This window comes from Suncus etruscus, chromosome 6 (genome assembly GCF_024139225.1).
Source record: "Suncus etruscus isolate mSunEtr1 chromosome 6, mSunEtr1.pri.cur, whole genome shotgun sequence".
NCBI lineage: Eukaryota > Metazoa > Chordata > Mammalia > Eulipotyphla > Soricidae > Suncus > Suncus etruscus.
Genome location: NC_064853.1, coordinates 73576900 through 73595321, shown reverse-complemented (window position 1 = coordinate 73595321; position 18422 = coordinate 73576900). Strand labels below are relative to the sequence as shown.

Sequence of the window (18422 nt, the reverse complement as noted above, 5' to 3'; positions counted from 1 at the left end):
ACGAAAGCTCGAATGACCTAATAAATTCCAACCACCTGATTAAGCTCTCAGATAAGGAACTTAAAATAGCAATATGAAAGATGTTTGAAGAATTCAAAGAAAGCATAGATCGATCTGAACAGAACACAAAGACAGAAATCAGAAAACTCCAAACTGAAATGACAAATCTGAAAAACACGGTAGCTCAACTGAAAACCTCAATGGATAGCCTTGCCAGCAGGGTATAAGCAGCTGAGGAGAGAATCGGAGTACTGAAAGATATGATGCAGAAAAACTCAACACAACAGAAGAAATTGGAAAAGAACCTAAAGACAAACAAACAGGCAATGGAAAAAGAACTCAAGGAATGCGAACAGTCTTTGATAAACTCAACAGAAACAACATAAGAATCATTGAAGTCCAAGAGACCCAAGTAGGAGATTTCCAGGAAGAATCAACTGTTAAGGACATCATCAAAGAGATACTCCCAGAGTTAAAGACTACATGCAATCAAAACCTGCATGCCTGAAGAATACCAGCTAAAAGAGACCCAAAGAAAAACACCCCAAGACACATCCTCATTACAATGACAAATCCCACAGACAAAGATAGAATACTGAAAGCAGCAAGATCAAAAAGGGAAATTACATTCAAAGGAGCATCCCTAAGACTTACAGCATACATGTCACAAGAAACTCTCAAGGCCAGAAGACAGTGGTGGGATATTGTGACAAGACTGAATGAAATGAATGCCTCACCGAGAATACCGTACCCAGCCCAGCTCACATTCATGTTTGAAGGAAGAATATATAACTTCATGGAAAACAACAGCTCAGAAACTTCACAGATAAACCAGCCTTAAAGGAAAAACTGACAGGTCTACTCTAAGACAAGAGAGACTAACAAACACAGCAAACTTATCTACAAAGATGACATTAAATCCTATGACAATCATCTCCCTCAATGTCAATGGTCTAAATTCACCAATTAAAAAACACAGAGTGGGGCCCGAAGAGATAGCACAGCAGTGTTTGCCTTGCAAGCAGCTGATCCAGGACCAAAGGTGGTTGGTTCGAATCCCAGTGTCCCATATGGTCCTCTGTGCCTGACAGGAGCTATTTCTGAGCAGACAGACAGGAGTGACCCCTGAGCAATGCTGGGTGTAGCCCCAAAACAAAACAAAACAAAAAGACACAGAGTGCAAAATGAATCAAAAAGATAAATCCAACCTTCTGCTGCCTAGAAGAAACACATCTGAATAGTCAGAACAAACATAGACTCAAAATTAAAGGCTGGAGGAAAATCATCCAAGCAAACAACACCCTCAAAAAAGCTGGGGTGGCCATATTAATATCTGATGACACCAACTTTATACTCAGAAAAGTGGTAAGGGACAAAGATGGACACTATGTACTAATCAAGGGATATGTGCAACAGGAAGAAATCAGAGTACTAAACATATATGCACCCAATGAGAGACCAGCAAATTATCTAATACAATTACTGACAAATTTGAAAGAAGAAATCAATAATAACACAATAATTGTGGGAGACCTCAGCACGGCCCTATCAACACTTGATAGATCAGCCAGACTGAAACCCAACAAAAACATATTAGCCCTGAAAAGAGTAATGGAAGAAAGAGGACTAGTAGATATATATAGGACACTCCACCCCAAAAAAACCTGGATGCACATTCTTCTCCAATGTACATGGGTCATTCTCCAGGATAGATTACATGCTGACACATAAAACATACCTCCATAAAATCAAGAGGATAGAAATCTTGCAAGCTACCCTTGCTGACCACAAGGCTCTGAAATTAGATGTGAACTACAAAGCCACACAGAAGAAAAACTTTAACAATTGGAAATTAAACACCCTGCTACTGAACAACCAGTGGGTCCAAGATGAAATCAAAAAGGAAATCAAAACTTTCCTGGAAACAAATGATAATGTATACAGATATAGGTATGGGTGTACATTTTCTGTAACTAGGTATAGTGGATAATGTAGACATGGATGTAAATGTACATATAATGTATACATAGATGATTCAAGTTTACGCATGAGGTGAAGGTGTGAATTTAACACAGAAGTTTCAAAAGTATTTGGCCTAATGCTCCCTTTGAGAAGTCACTCAGTGCTGGCCCCTCCCCAATCTATCTTCTTGAAGCAAAGAAAGTGCCCCAAATGTGCCTGAGACTACTACCACTCCTGGATCATTTTAGCACCCTATCACAAGTAAACAGGAAAACACTGGTTTAGGAAATAAATATGTCTGTAGATATCACAATGACAGCAGCAACATTGGTGTTACAATGACCTCTAAACACTTAATGGGGACCAGTCCTGGCTAGTCACCCTATCTGCTAAAAATAATCATTTCCCTCAAGGACCTGTATGACAAAGAGTAAACTACTCATTGAGACCTTTTCTCATCAACCTACTTAAAATCTCAAACACGCCCCTATTTCTCCCTTCTTCCCTTGCTCTAATTAATGCCAAAGTACTTGTCATATGTTCTACTCACACTCTTACAAATTCATTCATTATCTAGCTCCCCCATAGTCATAGATTTTTGTCTTTCATTCCTTGTCATTTCCACAGTGCCTAGAGCTGTGCCTGGTACAGAACAGGAACTCAGCGAAGACTGGCCAGAATGAAGAGACCAAGCACTCTTTCAACTGCTCTCCTCTGACCACACCTGTGGTTTTCATTCTCAATGTCATTTTTCAGGGTTTGTTGAGCATCCAATAGCTGCCTGCAATTGTAGGAAGATGTCTCCAGGATCCAGTCTATTTCTTCAATCTCCTTCTGCAGAGAGTCGATCTGTTCATCATAGAGCTGCATCTCATTGTCGTAACACTCATGAGCATCTGTAATAGCTTGATCCAAGGTTTCTGTCTATGGACAAAGACACAGATGAAGGAAACGAGCTCTCTCTCACACCCCAAGACAAAGACATGGCAGTATTTCTTTTTCTTTTTTTTTTTCTTTTTTTTTTGGTTTTTGGGCCACACCCAGTGACGCTCAGGGGTTACTCCTGCCTATTCGCTCAGAAGTCGCTCCTGGCTTGGGGGACCATATGGGACGCCGGGGGATCAAACCGCGGTCCAAGGCTAGCGCAGGCAAGGCAGGCACCTTACCTCTAGCGCCACTGCCCAGCCCCAATGGCAGTATTTCTTTGTCGAGTTCATATTTTGTATCTGTAATCAACTTCTTTTTCAGCAATTAGTCATGTTGGAATACTTAAGCTAAAGATGAATATGAAAACTGAATTCCTTCCTTATACAGCATCACACTCTTCAGAATTCATTCTTAACGGGGCCCTTTCTAATGACAACCTGCAACTAGAAAAGTCAGAAATTAAAATAATTAAACATGGGGCCAGAGCAATAGTGCAGCAGGTAGGATGTTTGCCTTGCATGAGGCTGACTCAGTTTGATCCCAGGCATCCCATATGGTCTCCTGAGCCTGTCAGAAGTGATTACTGAACACAGAGCTAGAGTAACCCCTGAGCATTGTCAGATATGGCCAAATAAATAAATAAATAAATAAATAAATAAATAAATAAATAAAACAAATATCGCCAGAGCGATAGCACAGTGGTAAGGCATTTGTCTTGCATGCAGCCAATCCAGGACGGATGGTGGTTCGAATTCCGAAGTCCCATACACCCCCACAAGCCAGGAGCAATTGCTGAGCGCATAGCCAGGAATAACCCCTTGCTGAGTGCATAGCCAGGAATAACCCCTGAGCCTCACCAGGTGTGGCCCCAAAACAAATAACAACAACAAAAAACAAATAAATAAATTAAATAAATAAATACTACTAGTTAGGAAGTGGCATTTATAATTCAAATAAAGTATACTATTTACTCCTCAATAAGCTAGAATAAATCTCAAGGTTGAAAATATAAGTAAAATATCTGCTAATGTCGATAAAATACTATTCATGCAATATTTTATAAAGCATTTTAATATCCATTATATAAGAGGGCTTCCCCTATTCATTATGATAGTTCATTATTATAAAAATATTCTAACTTTCTTCTCATTTCTGATCAGTAGGGTAATATGTTGATAGCCAAAATGTATATGTGCACTTGTATATAAATAAAATAACTTTAGGGGGACTAGAGAGATAGTATTGTAGGTAAGGTTTATGCTTTGTACATGGCTAATCTAAGTACAATCTCTAGCATACCATAGGATCCCTTGAGCCTCACAAAGAGTGATCTCTGAGTGCAAAGTCAAGAGTAAACCCTGAGCACTGATGGAAGTAATCCCCTAAATTTTTTAATTTTAAGTAACTTTAGATAAATATTTTACATATAATGCAGAACAAGTAAAAATTAAAGTAGGAAATAAAGAAAGAGAAACCCTATAATTCACAAAGACCACTTAGTGTGCTTATTTTCAAGCTTAGTATTAGCAGTTTAGAACTTAGAATTTCTTCCTCTAGAATAAGAGGCTCTAGCCTAAATTGCTGATTCTCAAAACCAAGTAAGCTAACAAAACTATTTCTGCCTATAACAGCTTTTCTCACACTCCCAAGTGCCTTGGAACTACCTGAGGATGTTGTTAAGTCAGAAATAGATTCTGACTCAGGTAGTCCACATAAGACCTGAGGTTCTACATTTGTTTCTTTTTGGGTAGGGGGAGGCATACTTGGCCATGCTCAGGACTTACTCCTGGCTTTGTGACCAGGGACTTGAGGGACCACACACAGTACAAGGGATTGTATTCAGACTGGACGCTGCAAGTCAAGCAACATCTCTGGTCATATTTCTTCATTTCTAACTAGATCCCAGAGAGTTCACTATTCTTTGGAACATATTTTGAGTCAGAAGGACAACATAGGTAATGGAATTCAGCTTCATATACATTTGTGATGTATATTTGAAATGTACATTTGAAATGTCCATAATGTCATGGACATTTGGACACCTCAGAGCAGAGGTTCTCAGATTTATGTGGCCTAATACATACCCCTTTTTAGAAAAAAAATGTTTTGCTTTCCCCTTGCAAACCAGAAGCTGATAACTACCTCATCCCCCAATCCACCCCCAATCTGCTCAGCACTCAGTCTTGTCTCTCCACCTTGGAAAGAGAGGTCTAGAAATTGATTTTGAAGATCACTCTTAGTACTCTAGATTCCACACAGTGCTGGGGATCAAACCCAGGATTCTTCCGGGTCATCTCCCTGATCTCAAGATGATTACTCCTATGACAATCTAGTTCTTTACTTTATATACTGATATGGCCCTAAAAGTGCTAAGTTTGAAAACCCCAAGCCCATCAGGTTTCAGTCAGACCCCAAAGACAAACAGTTTCTACTATGCTTTGGGCCCAGAACCCTAGTTATGATGCTGAATTCTTCACCTCTAGTTTTAGATTTCTGCCTCCAGATGGACATGGGCCACACTTGGCAGGTAGGGTGACTGACTAAGCTTATAGCCCCCCTTTCCCCAAGTATAAATGCAGCTTTCATAGACAAACTATTTGAGGCCTTAACAATAACACAGAGCTCAACTGGCTGCCAGCTTGAGCAACCCAATAGCATCCACTTAGTCTTATGTTTCCATTGGCATCACAACAATGATCCTTGGCCTGCCTCCAAGAGCACTGTGGCCAGATGGAGTTTGTGGGCTATGCAGCAACTGGAACTTCATCTTGAGCAAGGGATGCTGGCTCTTTGCTTGGTCCAGTTACATTTTGTGCTTTCTACCTATTCTTGCTTCTAGATTGGGAGCAGCTTAAAAGGAGCTCCTTGGTGCACTGTTCAGGTCGGACTTAGCAGAAATCTTTGAAAAAAGACACAGCCTAAGTCAACAGGGACTGTCATACCATTTACTTAAGTAAGATCTCATCAGAAGGCCCACTAAGAAATTTTTTCCTCAGTGCGAATGACTGATCAAGACTTCTAAGGGGAATCTCATCAGACAGCCCACTGAGAAGTTTTTCCCTCAGTGTGGATGGTTGATCAAGATTCCTGTTAATGGTACTGACATTCTGCTTGCTTATAACAAACATTTAATTGGCCTAAAATTGAATCTCCCTTATGCTGTATTTGATGTGTATATAGTGAACCATTTACTTCCTAAAATAAGGATTTTTATAGACAAGTATAGCCTTGATTAAATTTCTCTTTACCTGGAAAACTCAGCACCAAAAAAGATACTTAAATACAACTTTATTTTCCTTTGTTAAACAGAAAGGAATGTTCTGCCTTTTGGATATCTCTAAAAGACTTTGAGCAATTGCTAACTAATTCTTACTTCAGAACTTACATTCAAAGTTTGTCCAGAAAATAGCATTGGGCTATTGAGGAAACCTTCACCAGATAGATTTGCATCTCTTACAGATAAGTTTGCTTTTTCCTAAAAACTATTTCTTAGTCAGACCTTAGGAAGTTAGCTGAATTAGCCCCTAAAACCTGTTCCCTCAGAATATAGGAAAAACTAGCTTCTTGCAAAATTTCTATAAGTATTGATATCCAGGACTAGCCAGACTGAAACTGCTTTTTTTAAAATTTATTTAAACACCTTAATTACATACATGATTGTGTTTGGGTTTCAGTCATGTAAAGAACACCACCCATCACCAGTGCAACATTCCCATCACCAATGTCCCAAGTCTCCCTTCGCCCCACCCGACCCCCGCCTGTACTCTAGACAGGCTCTCCATTTTCCTCATACATTCTCATTATTAGGACAGTTCAAAATGTAGTTATTTCCCTAACTAAACTCATCACTATTTGTGGTGAGCTTCCTGAGGTGAGCTGGAACTTTCAGCTCTTTTCTCTTTTGTGTCTGAAAATTATTATTACAAGGGTGTCTTTCATTTTTCTTAAAACCCATAGATGAGTGAGACCATTCTGCGTTTTTCTCTCTCTCTCTCTCTCTCTCTCTCTCTCTCTCTCTCTCTCTGACTTATTTCACTCAGCATAATAGATTCCATGTACATCCATGTATAGGAAAATTTCATGACTTCATCTCTCCTGACAGCTGCATAATATTCCATTGTGTATATGTACCACAGTTTCTTTAGCCATTCGTCTGTTGAAGGGCATCTTGGTTGTTTCCAGAGTCTTGCTATGGTAAATAGTGCTGCAATGAATATAGGTGTAAGGAAGGGGTTTTTGTATTGTATTTTTGTGTTCCTAGGGTATATTCCTAGGAGTGGTATAGCTGGATCATATGGGAGCTCGATTTCCAGTTTTTGGAGGAATCTCCATATCGCTTTCCATAAAGGTTGAACTAGACGGCATTCCCACCAGCAGTGGATAAGAGTTCCTTTCTCTCCACATCCCCGCCAACACTGTTTATTCTCATTCTTTGTGATGTGTGCCATTCTCTGGGGTGTGAGATGGTATCTCATCGTTGTTTTGATTTGCATCTCCCTGATGATTAGTGATGTGGAACATTTTTTCATGTGTCTTTTGGCCATGTGTATTTCTTCTTTGTCAAAGTGTCTGTTCATTTCTTCTCCCCATTTTTTGATGGGGTTAGATGTTTTTTTCTTGTAAAGTTCTGTCAGTGCCTTGTATATTTTGGAGATTAGCCCCTTATCTGATGGGTATTGGGTGAATAGTTTCTCCCACTCAGTGGGTGGCTCTTGTATCCTGGGCACTATTTCCTTTGAGGTGCAGAAGCTTCTCAGCTTAATATATTCCCATCTGTTAATCTCTGCTTTCACTTGCTTGGAGAGTGCAGTTTCCTCCTTGAAGATGCCTGTAATGTCCTGGAGTGTTTTGCCTATGTGCTGTTATATATAACTTATGGTTTTGGGGCTGATATCGAGGTCTTTAATCCATTTGGATTTTACCTTTGTACATGATGTTAGCTGGGGGTCTGAGTTCAATTTTTTGCAAGTGGCTATCCAATTGTGCCAACACCACTTGTTGAAGAGGCTTTCCCTGCTCCATTTAGGATTTCCTGCTCCTTTATCAAAAATTAGGTGGTTGTATGTCTGGGGAACATTTTCTGAGTATTCAAGCCTATTCCACTGATCTGAGGACCTATCCTTATTCCAATACCATGCTGTTTTGATAACTATTGCTTTGTAGTACAGTTTAAAGTTGGGGAAAGTAATTCCTCCCATATTCTTTTTCCCAATGATTGCTTTAGCTATTCGAGGGTGTTTATTGTTCCAAATGAATTTCAAAAGTGTCTGATCCACTTCTTTGAAGAATGTCATGGGTATCTTTAGAGGGATGGCATTAAATCTGTATAATGCCTTGGGGAGTATTGCCATTTTGATGATGTTAATCCTGCCAATCCATGAGCAGGGTATGTGTTTCCATTTCCGTGTGTCCTCTCTTATTTCTTGGAGCAAAGTTTTATAGTTTTCTTTGTATAGGTCCTTCACATATTTAGTCAAGTTGATTCCAAGATATTTGAGTTTGTGCGGCACTATTGTGAATGGGGTTGTTTTCTTAATGTCCATTTCATCCTTATTACTATTGGTGTATAGAAAGGCCATTGATTTTTGTGTGTTAATTTTGTAGCCTGCCACCTTGCTATATGAGTCTATTGTTTCTAGAAGCTTTTTGATAGAGTCTTTAGGGTTTTCTAAGTAGAGTATCATGTCATCTGCAAACAGTGAGAGCTTGACTTCTTCCTTTCCTATCTGGATTCCCTTGATATCCTTTTCTTGCCTAATCGCTATAGCAAGTACTTCCAGTGCTATGTTGAATAGGAGTGGTGAGAGAGGACAGCCTTGTCTTGTGCCAGAATTTAGAGGGAAGGCTTTCAGTTTTTCTCCATTGAGGATAATATTTGCCACTGGCTTGTGGTAGATGGCCTTCACTATATTGAGAAAGGTTCCCTCCATTCCCATCTTGCTGAGAGTTTTGATCAAGAATGGGTGTTGGACCTTATCAAATGCTTTCTCTGCATCTATTGATATGATCATGTGGTTTTTATTTTTCTTGTTATTGATGTTGTGTATTATGTTGATAGATTTACGGATGTTAAACCAGCCTTGCATTCCTGGGATGAAACCTACTTGATCGTAGTGGATGATCTTCTTAACGAGGCATTGAATCCTATTTGCCAGGATTTTGTTGAGGATCTTTGCATCTGCATTCATCAGTGATATTGGTCTGTAATTTTCTTTTTTGGTAGCATCTCTGTCTGGTTTAGGTATCAAGGTGATGTTGGCTTCATAAAAGCTATTTGGAAGTGTTTCTGTTTGTTCAATTTCATGAAAGAGTCTTGCCAAGATTGGCAGTAGTTCCTCTTGGAAAGTTTGATAGAATTCATTAGTGAATCCATCTGGACCTGGGCTTTTGTTTTTCGGCAGACATTTGATTACTGTTTTAATTTCATCAATGGTGATGGGGGTGTTTAGATATGCTACATCCTCTTCCTTCAACCGTGGAAGATTATAAGAGTCCAAGAATTTATCCATTTCTTCCAGGTTCTCATTTTTAGTGGCGTAGAGTTTTTCAAAGTAGTTTATGATTACCCTTTGAATCTCTGTCATATCAGTAGTGATCTCTCCTTTTTCATTCCTGATACGAGTTATCAAGTTTCTCTCTCTCGCTTTCTTTGTTAGGTTTGCCAGTGGTCTATCAATCTTGTTTATTTTTTCAAAGAACCAACTTCTGCTTTCGTTGATCTTTCGGATTGTTTTTTGAGTTTCCACTTCGTTGATTTCTGCTCTCAGCTTTGTTATTTCCTTCTGTCTTCCTATTCTTGGGTCCTTTTGTTGAGCATTTTCTAGTTCTATTAGCTGTGTCATTAAGCTACTCAGGTAAGCTCCTTCTTCCTTCCTGATGTGTGCTTCCAAAGCTATAAATTTTCCTCTCAGTACTGCTTTTGCTGTGTCCCATACGTTCTGATAGTTTGTGTCTTTATTGTCGTTTGTTTCCAGGAACCTTTTGATTTCCTCCTTGATTTCATCTCGGACCCACTGGTTATTGAGCATGAGGCTGTTTAACTTCCAGGTGTTAAAGTGTTTCTTCTGAGTCCCTTTGGAGTTCACAAATAATTTCAGAGCCTTGTGGTCAGCGAAGGTAGTCTGTAAAATTTCTATCCTCTTGATCTTATGGAGATATGTTTTATGTGCCAGCATGTAGTCTATCCTGGAGAATGTCCCATGTACATTGGAGAAGAATGTGTATCCAGGTTTCTGGGGATGGAGTGTCCTATATATATCCACTAGGCCTCTTTCTTCCATTTCTCTCCTCAGGTCTAGTATATTCTTGTTGGGTTTCAGTCTGGTTGACCTATCCAGTGTTGACAAAGCCGTGTTAAGGTCCCCCACAATTATTGTGTTGTTGTTGATATTATTTTTCAGATTTGTCAACAGTTGTATTAAATATTTTGCTGGCCCCTCATTCGGTGCATATATGTTTAGGAGAGTGAATTCTTCCTGCTCTACGTACCCCTTGATTAATATAAAATGTCTGTCTTTGTCCCTTACAACCTTCCTGAGTATAAAGTTTGCATTATCTGATATTAGTATGGCCACTCCAGCTTTTTTATGGGTGTTGTTTGCTTGGATAATTTTTCTCCAGCCTTTTATTTTGAGTCTATGTTTGTTCTGACTATTCAGGTGCGTTTCTTGTAGGCAGCAGAAGGTTGGATTGAGTTTTTTGATCCATTTAGCCACTCTGTGTCTCTTAACTGGTGCATTTAGTCCATTGACGTTGAGAGAAAGAATTGTCCTGGGATTTAACGCCATCTTTATTTCAAAATTTGGTGTGTCTTTTGGGTAGTCTTGTCTTAGATTAGGTCTTTCAGTTTTTCTCTTAAGACTGGTTTTGTGTCTGTGAAGTTTCTGAGCTGTTTTTTGTCTGTGAAACCATGTATTCTTCCGTCAAACCGGAAAGTGAGTTTTGCTCGGTATAGTATTCTGGGTGAAGCATTCATTTCATTCAGTCTTGTCACAATATCCCACCACTGCTTTCTGGCATTGAGTGTTTCTGGTGACAGGTCTGCTGTAAATCTCAGGGAAGCTTGCTTGAACGTGATTTCCCCTTTTAATCTTGCTGTTTTCAGAATTCTGTCTCTATCTGTGGGATTTGTCATTGTGACTAGGATGTGTCTTGGGGTGGTTTTTCTGGGGTCTCTTTTGGTTGGTACTCTTCGGGCATGCAGGATTTGATCACATATATTCTTTAGCTCTGGAAGTTTCTCTTTAATGATGTTCTTGACCGTTGATTCTTCCTGGAAATTTTCTTCCTGGGTCTCTGGGACTCCAATGATTCTTAAGTTGTTTCTGTTGATCTTATCATAGACTTCTATTTTCATCTGTTCCCATTCTTTGACTAATTTTTCCATTGTCTGCTCATTTGCTTTAAGTTTTTTGTCCAATCTCTCCTGCTGTATGGAATTGTTATGTATCTCATCTTCCACAGTACCAAGTCTATTCTCAGCTTCTGATACCCTGTCCCAGAGCTTATCCATTTTGTCATTCACTTCGTTTACTGACTTTTTCAGTCCTGTTAGTTGACATGTTATTTCAGTTTGGAGTTTTGTGATTTCTGTCTTCATATTTTCTTGGTTCTTATTAGTGTTCTGTTCAACTCGATCCATGGTTTCTTGGAGTCCATTGAGCATCTTCCATATTGCTAGTCTAAAGTCCTTATCTGAGAGGTTGATTAGTTGGTTGGTCATTATCTGGTCTTCAGAATTGTCATCTTCATTCTCTATGTTTGATGCTGGCCTGCGTTGTTTCCCCATTGTCACATTTGTATTGTGGGTTTTTCTACGTGTTGTGGTGGTATTCATTGTCTATATGATGCAGGCAGCACTCTCCTCTGGCTCCTCCCTTTCTGGATGGGCTGACTTGCCTCTAAGGGAGGGGAGTCCTCCGTGGATGAAGCCTCACACTGGGTCAAATTTTAGGCCCGAGCATGCAACAGAGAAGACAGTCCAGAGAGAAATGTTTGCTTCTGTGATATAGCACCGTTCTTAGTGTAATTTTTCCTTCTTGTTGCAATGGTGTTCTTTCCTTAGAAAGAGTGCACGGCCGTGTAGCGAAGCGGAGTGGCCGTGCTCCGCTGGAGCCTCTTTTTGCCCCACTCGCAAGAGTTTCATGCAAGAGGACAGTAGACAGACATAGACAGGTCACACTCACAGTTTTTCACAGTTGGGCCCCACTGGGCCGGTGTACTTTCGTGGATTTTCCCCGCCTGGTGTCACACACAGGGAGCTGGCTTTTGCAAAGCTTAGCCGGTTTTCATGCTCTGTAGTCCCTCCCTGAAAATGGCGTCTGGGCGAGCGAGGTTTCTGGAGCCTCTTTTTGCCCCACTCACAAGAGTTTCACGCAAGAGGACAGTAGACAGACATAGACAGGTCACACTCACAGTTTTTCACAGTTGGGCCCCACTGGGCCGGTATACTTTCGCGGATTTTCCCCGCCTGCTGTCACACACAGGGAGCCGGCTTTAGACTAAAACTGCTTTAAGATGTTAAAATCTATCTTCTCTTTTAAACTCTGTGTCCTTACTTGAAATATATTTATTCATCAGGAGCCATGTAAATAGTTTTTTTTTTCATTTACAAGAGAGTCATGCTGTAATTTAACATAGGAAAGTATTCTTTTCATGGCATAGAAAAAAACTGTATCTGACTATGTCCCTCATTTATACCACTTATTCTTCACATTAAATGTGGACACCCTATTCTCCCACATAGATTTGTGTGGTCTCTCATTTCTTCATATTTCACAGTACGCCATTCAAGCATCCACTCTCCTCGAAAGAAATAAAGTTTTCTAATGCAACTGGACCAAAGCTTGCCTACAAGGGACCCAGTAATGTCTCCTAGGGAGTCTCATTTGGTGAGATAATTTGCTGGCTCCACCCTCCGAAAGTTCCTGGTTCCTTTGGTTTCAGAGTAGTCACAGGGATAGGTTTTTGGCTAGAGCTACAAACAGCACTGCTTGGGGATTACTCCTGGCTCTAAGCTCAGGGATAACTTCTGGTAGGGCTTGATAAACCATATGGATGCTGAGAATTGAACCCTGGTAGTCAGCATGCAAGACATGCTGTTCTATCTAGCACCTTGGTCATTTTATAAAAAATACGTATCCCTGTCTTGCCAAAATCTAACACTAGATGGTGGTAAGAGACTCTGAATTCCTTCACTTGAAGCTGTTTCACACTTTGCAATTAATGACAATTTTAGTACACCAGAAGTTATGCCCTTTCTCTTTCTCTTGTGAATAGTGCAATCTCTGGAGGTCTTGTGAAAGCTCTATGTTTAGAAATACCAGCTTCAATATTGGGAACATCCCTTTTGTCCTTGTAACTTTTTTCAAACCTGAGCCCGTCAAACCAACCAAAGGCTATAAAAGATAATTGCCCCAACTCAGAATTCTTGAGGCAGCAGGGCTGAGAGTGGCTTATGCATTTGGATTTTTTGTTCATTTGTTTGTTTAGGGAGCACATCTAATGGTGCTTAGGACTTACTCCTGGCCAGACAGAGGAATGATTGGGATGCCAGAGATCAAATCTGGTTCAGTCATGTGCAAGGTAAATAAATGCCCTGCTTACTATACTATTGCTTTGGCCCCAAGGACCTCTGAATTTACATTACTGAAAAATTCCTTATAATGCTGCTTGGACAGGGGTCTTGTTTTGAAACTCTGCTATTGAAGGTTCTATTTGAATGATTTGGTTTGGGTTTAAGTACCACACCCAGCAGTGCTCAGTGATCACTCCTGGCAATGTTTGGGGGACCCTATGTGGTTCTGAAGATCAAATAGAGATCAGACACTTGCAAGGAAAGTCTGCTACCCACCCAATGCCCTCTTTGCAGCTCCCAAAAGAGCAAAACTCAAGAAGACTAGATGCATACCAAAACTGAATACAATCACTATTGTTTTTGAAGATGAAGAAAGCCACCAATTAAAGGAAATGGGCAACCTTTAGTACAACTAGCCAACCCTATTTAAGGGGGTTCTCAATCTCTTCACGCACATGCGTGCGCGTGTGCGCGCGCACACACACACACACACACACACACACACACACGAAGACAGAAGCAGATTGCCCCCACAATAAACTTCAGGTGAGAGGATCCAGGCTGTCCAATAACTTAGGTCAGATTATAAGACCTTCCCAGGCCAAGAAACCAACCAAATGGCTCAGAATTTTCCTTTACAAAGCTGATAGCACAAAGGAGCACTATTTCAAGCCTTGTAGCTATGGATAAACTATGGTAGCAAAATTAACTAGGCATTATGACTCAGACATGCAGGCTCCATTCCAGACCACTACATACCGTGGCAATAAAGCAAGTAGATTTTTTGTTTCACAGTATATAAAAATATACATGATACTTTTTTTTGGGGGGGGGGGCACACCTGGCGGTGCTCAGGGGTTACTCCTGGCTGTCTGCTCAGAAATAGCTCCTGTCAGGCACAGGGGACCATATGGGACACCGGGATTCAAACCAACCACCTTAGGTCCTGGATCGGCTGCTTGCAAGGCAAACACCACTGTGCTATCTCTCCGGGCCCTGAGACTTTTGTCTATTGAGTTTTCAACAACATTCATTGTCTTTTAAAAAAAAATTATTGGGGTGGCAAAGCAATAGCATAGCAGGTAGTATTTGCCTTGCATGTGGCCAAACTTGGTTTGATACTCAGCATCCGATATAATCCCCTGAGCCTGCCAGGAGTTATTTCTGAGCACAGAGTCAGAAATAATACCTAAGCACTGCTGGGTGTTGCCCAAGAAACAAAACAAAAATTGTGTTGGGCCCGAGCTATAATGCTACCTGTATCATATGGTTAGCAATCTTGCCTTGCATGTGGCTGATCCATGTACAACCCCAGCATCCCATCTGGTCCTGTGAGGGAGGCAAAGCCAAGAGTAATCCCTAAAAATTGCCAATTTTGGCCCAAAAAGCAATATTAGTAATAATTAAAAATGCATAGCTCATCAGGAGAAATTCCTGAGCTCTACCAGTGTAACTTTTTTTAATTTTTTAATATAATTTTTATTTTAGTTATAGTGACTTACATATCATTTACAGTAATATTCCAGGTACATATTTACATTGAATCAGGGGGATTCCCACCACCGAATTGTCCTCCCACAACTGCTCCCATCCTGCCTCCCATATCCTCCACTCTCCCCCCCAGGGGCTGCTAGAATGAGTGGTCCCTTCTGTGTCTAGTTTATTACTTAGTGGTCTTATAACTGTTTGGTCTTGGTGTCTCCATTACTGCCCTCTCCAATTGGGAGGCGGGACTAGAAAGTTCAAGTTATGTGGTTTTGTTTGAGGAAGAGAAAGGTAATATAATGGGGTAAAAATCGACTATGCTGACTATGAGCAGAGTCATTCTAGAGGCTCTCATCCTTGGTTTGAGGGACGATGGGGAATAGGCCAAATAATTTTAATAGAACTTCCACATTAGACAATAGTCCTATATATTTGTTGTTTTAAATATATGGGATTAACAGACTAAAGTAAGATTTTGTCAAAAGGATTCAAACTTTAGCTGATTATTTCATCATTGCACATTTAATTAAAATCACTGACTAGTTTTAGAAAGGACTATATCTAGAGTTACATTCCATAGATTTTTTAAAATTTTTTTATATATTTTATTTAAACACCTTGATTACATACATGATTGTGTTTGGGTTTCAGTCATGTAAAGAACACCACCCATCACCAGTGCAACGTTCCCATCACCAATGTCCCAAATCTCCTTCCTCCCTACCCAACCCCCGCCTGTACTCTAGACAGGCTTTCCATTTCCCTCATGCATTCTCATTATTAGGACAGTTCAAAATGTAGTTATTTCTCTAACTAAACTCATCACTCTTTGTGGTGAGCTTCCTGAGGTGAGCTGTAACTTCCAGTTCTTTTCTCCTTTGTGTCTGAAAATTATTATTGCAAGAATGTCTTTCATGGGGGGCTGGAGAGATAGCATGGAGGTAAAGCGTTTGCCTTTCATGCAAGAGGTCATCGGTTCGAATCCCAGCGTCCCATATGGTCCCCTGTGCCTGCCAGGAGCAATTTCTGAGCATGGAGCCAGGAGTAACCCCTGAGCACTGCCGGGTGTGACCCAAAAACCACAAAAAAAAAAAAAAAAAAAAAAAAAGAATGTCTTTCATTTTTCTTAAAACCCATAGAGTGAGACCATTCTGCGTTTTTCTCTCTCTCTCTCTCTTTCTCTCTCTCTCTCTCTGACTTATTTCACTCAGCATAATAGATTCCATGTACATCCATGTATAGGAAAATTTCATGACTTCATCTCTCCTGACAGCTGCATAATATTCCATTGTGTATATGTACCACAGTTTCTTTAGCCATTCGTCTGTTGAAGGGCATCTTGGTTGTTTCCATAGTCTTGCTATGGTAAATAGTGCTGCAATGAATATAGGTATAAGGAAGGGGGTTTTGTATTGTATTTTTGTGTTCCTAGGGTATATTCCTAGGAGTTCTACAAGTGTAATTCTTGAGAATTAAGAGGTGTAACTCAAAAACCAAAGCAACATTTTTTTTAAAAATGCATAACTTTACTTTGAAATACTTTATTGCAAAAAAAATGTTAACTCTCATCAGTTTTCAGCAGATTCTGATCTTTCTGTGGGTGGGGAATTTCATAGAAAATGTGATATCTTTTTTTTTTTTTTTGATTTTTGGGCCACACCCGGTAATGCTCAGGGGGTTACTCCTGGCTATGTGCTCAGAAGTTGCTCCTGGCTTGGGGGACCATATGGGATGCCGGGGGATCGAACTGCAGTCCGTCCAAGGCTAGCGCAGACAAGGCAAGCACCTTACCTTTAGCGCCACCGCCCGGCCCCGAAAATGTGATATCTTGATTTCTGAGATATCTTCTGTATTTCTACTACATTGGCAATAAAACAAAGACAAAAATAAGCAAATAAGACAATACAAATATTAAAGTTTCATCATTTTGGAGCTGAAGAAATAGTACAGTAGAGCTCTTGCCTTGCATGCATCCTTCCCCCACAGGTTCAAACCCTGACACTCTATATGGTCCCCTGAACATCATTAAGGGTTATTCCTGAGTGCAGAGTCAGGAGTCATCCCTGAACTCTTTGGTGTGATTTTAGTGTGCTTAAAACATAATAACTAAAAAATTCACTGTAAAAGAAATTGTCATTCAAAATTAATACAGAACTAGTAAATGGGAGAAAATATTGCATATCATACATGAGACAATGAGCATTAATATCCAACATCTATATAGAATTCCCAATACTCAACAACCAAAAGCAATCCTGTAAACAAAAAGGAAGAAGAACTGAACAGACACTTGTTCAAGAAGAACACATGAGGGACAACAGGCACATGCAAATTTTTTCAGCAGAATTCATTAGGAATAAAACTTAAAATAACAACAATGAGGCATCAACTTGTGAAAACAGCCTATATCCAAAAGGCCAGAAACAATCAGTATTAGCAGGGAAGTGGGGAAAAAGAAACCCTCATTCACTCTTAGAATTGTAATTCAACCTCTGTGGAAAATAGTATGGATTTTTCTCAATATATTAAAAATAAAACTACCGGGCCCAGAGAGATAGCACAGAGGTGTTTGCCTTGCAAGCAGCCGATCCAGGACCAAAGATGGTTGGTTTGAATCCCGGTGTCCCATATGGTCCCCCGTGCCTGCCAGGAGCTATTTCTGAGCAGACAGCCAGGAGTAACCCCTGAGCACCGCCGGGTGTGACCCAAAAACCAAAAAAAAAAAAAATTAAAAATAAATAAATAAAACTACCAACGGAAACAGCAATTCAACACCTTTGTATCTATCAAAATCACTAAGTATAAACAGTACATGCAGAAAATCCAGTGCAGAACTATTTACACTAACTAAATTTGGGGAATAATCAAATGACCAATATAGATAATGAAGTGGTGATAAAAACAAAAAATGGACCTTTATTCAGCAATAAAATATTGATGAAATCTTGCATTTTGCTGGAGCATGGAAGAAACTAAAGAAACACAGCAAGGAAAATACAGTTGCCATGTCAGCCCCAGACTCACTCTGATCCAAAAAGAGATATAAACCATGCCAGTGAAAAATCATGAGTACTCTGACCACCTAACAGAAATCTGGCAATCTCGGGAGGAGTGAGCAGGCCAAGACCCAATCCTGCTGAAACCACACCTGCTACATCTATTTCCCACAATTGCTTTTTAACCTATGGCCCTGCTTCACTACTCTTCAATGATCTCTGCAGAGACACAAATCTGACCAAAAGTCCAGGTATACCAATATTTTTGGTTGATATCACAAGGACTTTTTTGGAAGGAGTGTGGGCACCATCTCCAGTCCTGCTTTTTCTGAGCCACCAAAAAGGAAAATGCCCCCACACTGTGTCAGCAATAGTGCTTAAAATTCCTGGACAACTCTATTCTCTTTTTATTTGGGTTTTTTTTTGGGTGGGGGAGTCACACCCAGTATCTCTCAGAAGTCACTCCTGCACTCCTG

At 40.1% G+C, this 18422-nt stretch overlaps 1 protein-coding gene across 1 annotated transcript in view; it reads right to left on the bottom strand.

Moving 5' to 3' along the window:
• The window catches only part of BFSP1 (beaded filament structural protein 1), a 53547-nt gene that overhangs the window by 8893 nt on the left and 26232 nt on the right, over positions 1 to 18422 (bottom strand). The window contains exon 6 of the mRNA XM_049775591.1: positions 2638 to 2886. Coding sequence (XP_049631548.1) covers positions 2638 to 2886 — 249 coding nt within the window. The remainder of the gene's footprint in view (positions 1 to 2637; positions 2887 to 18422) is intronic.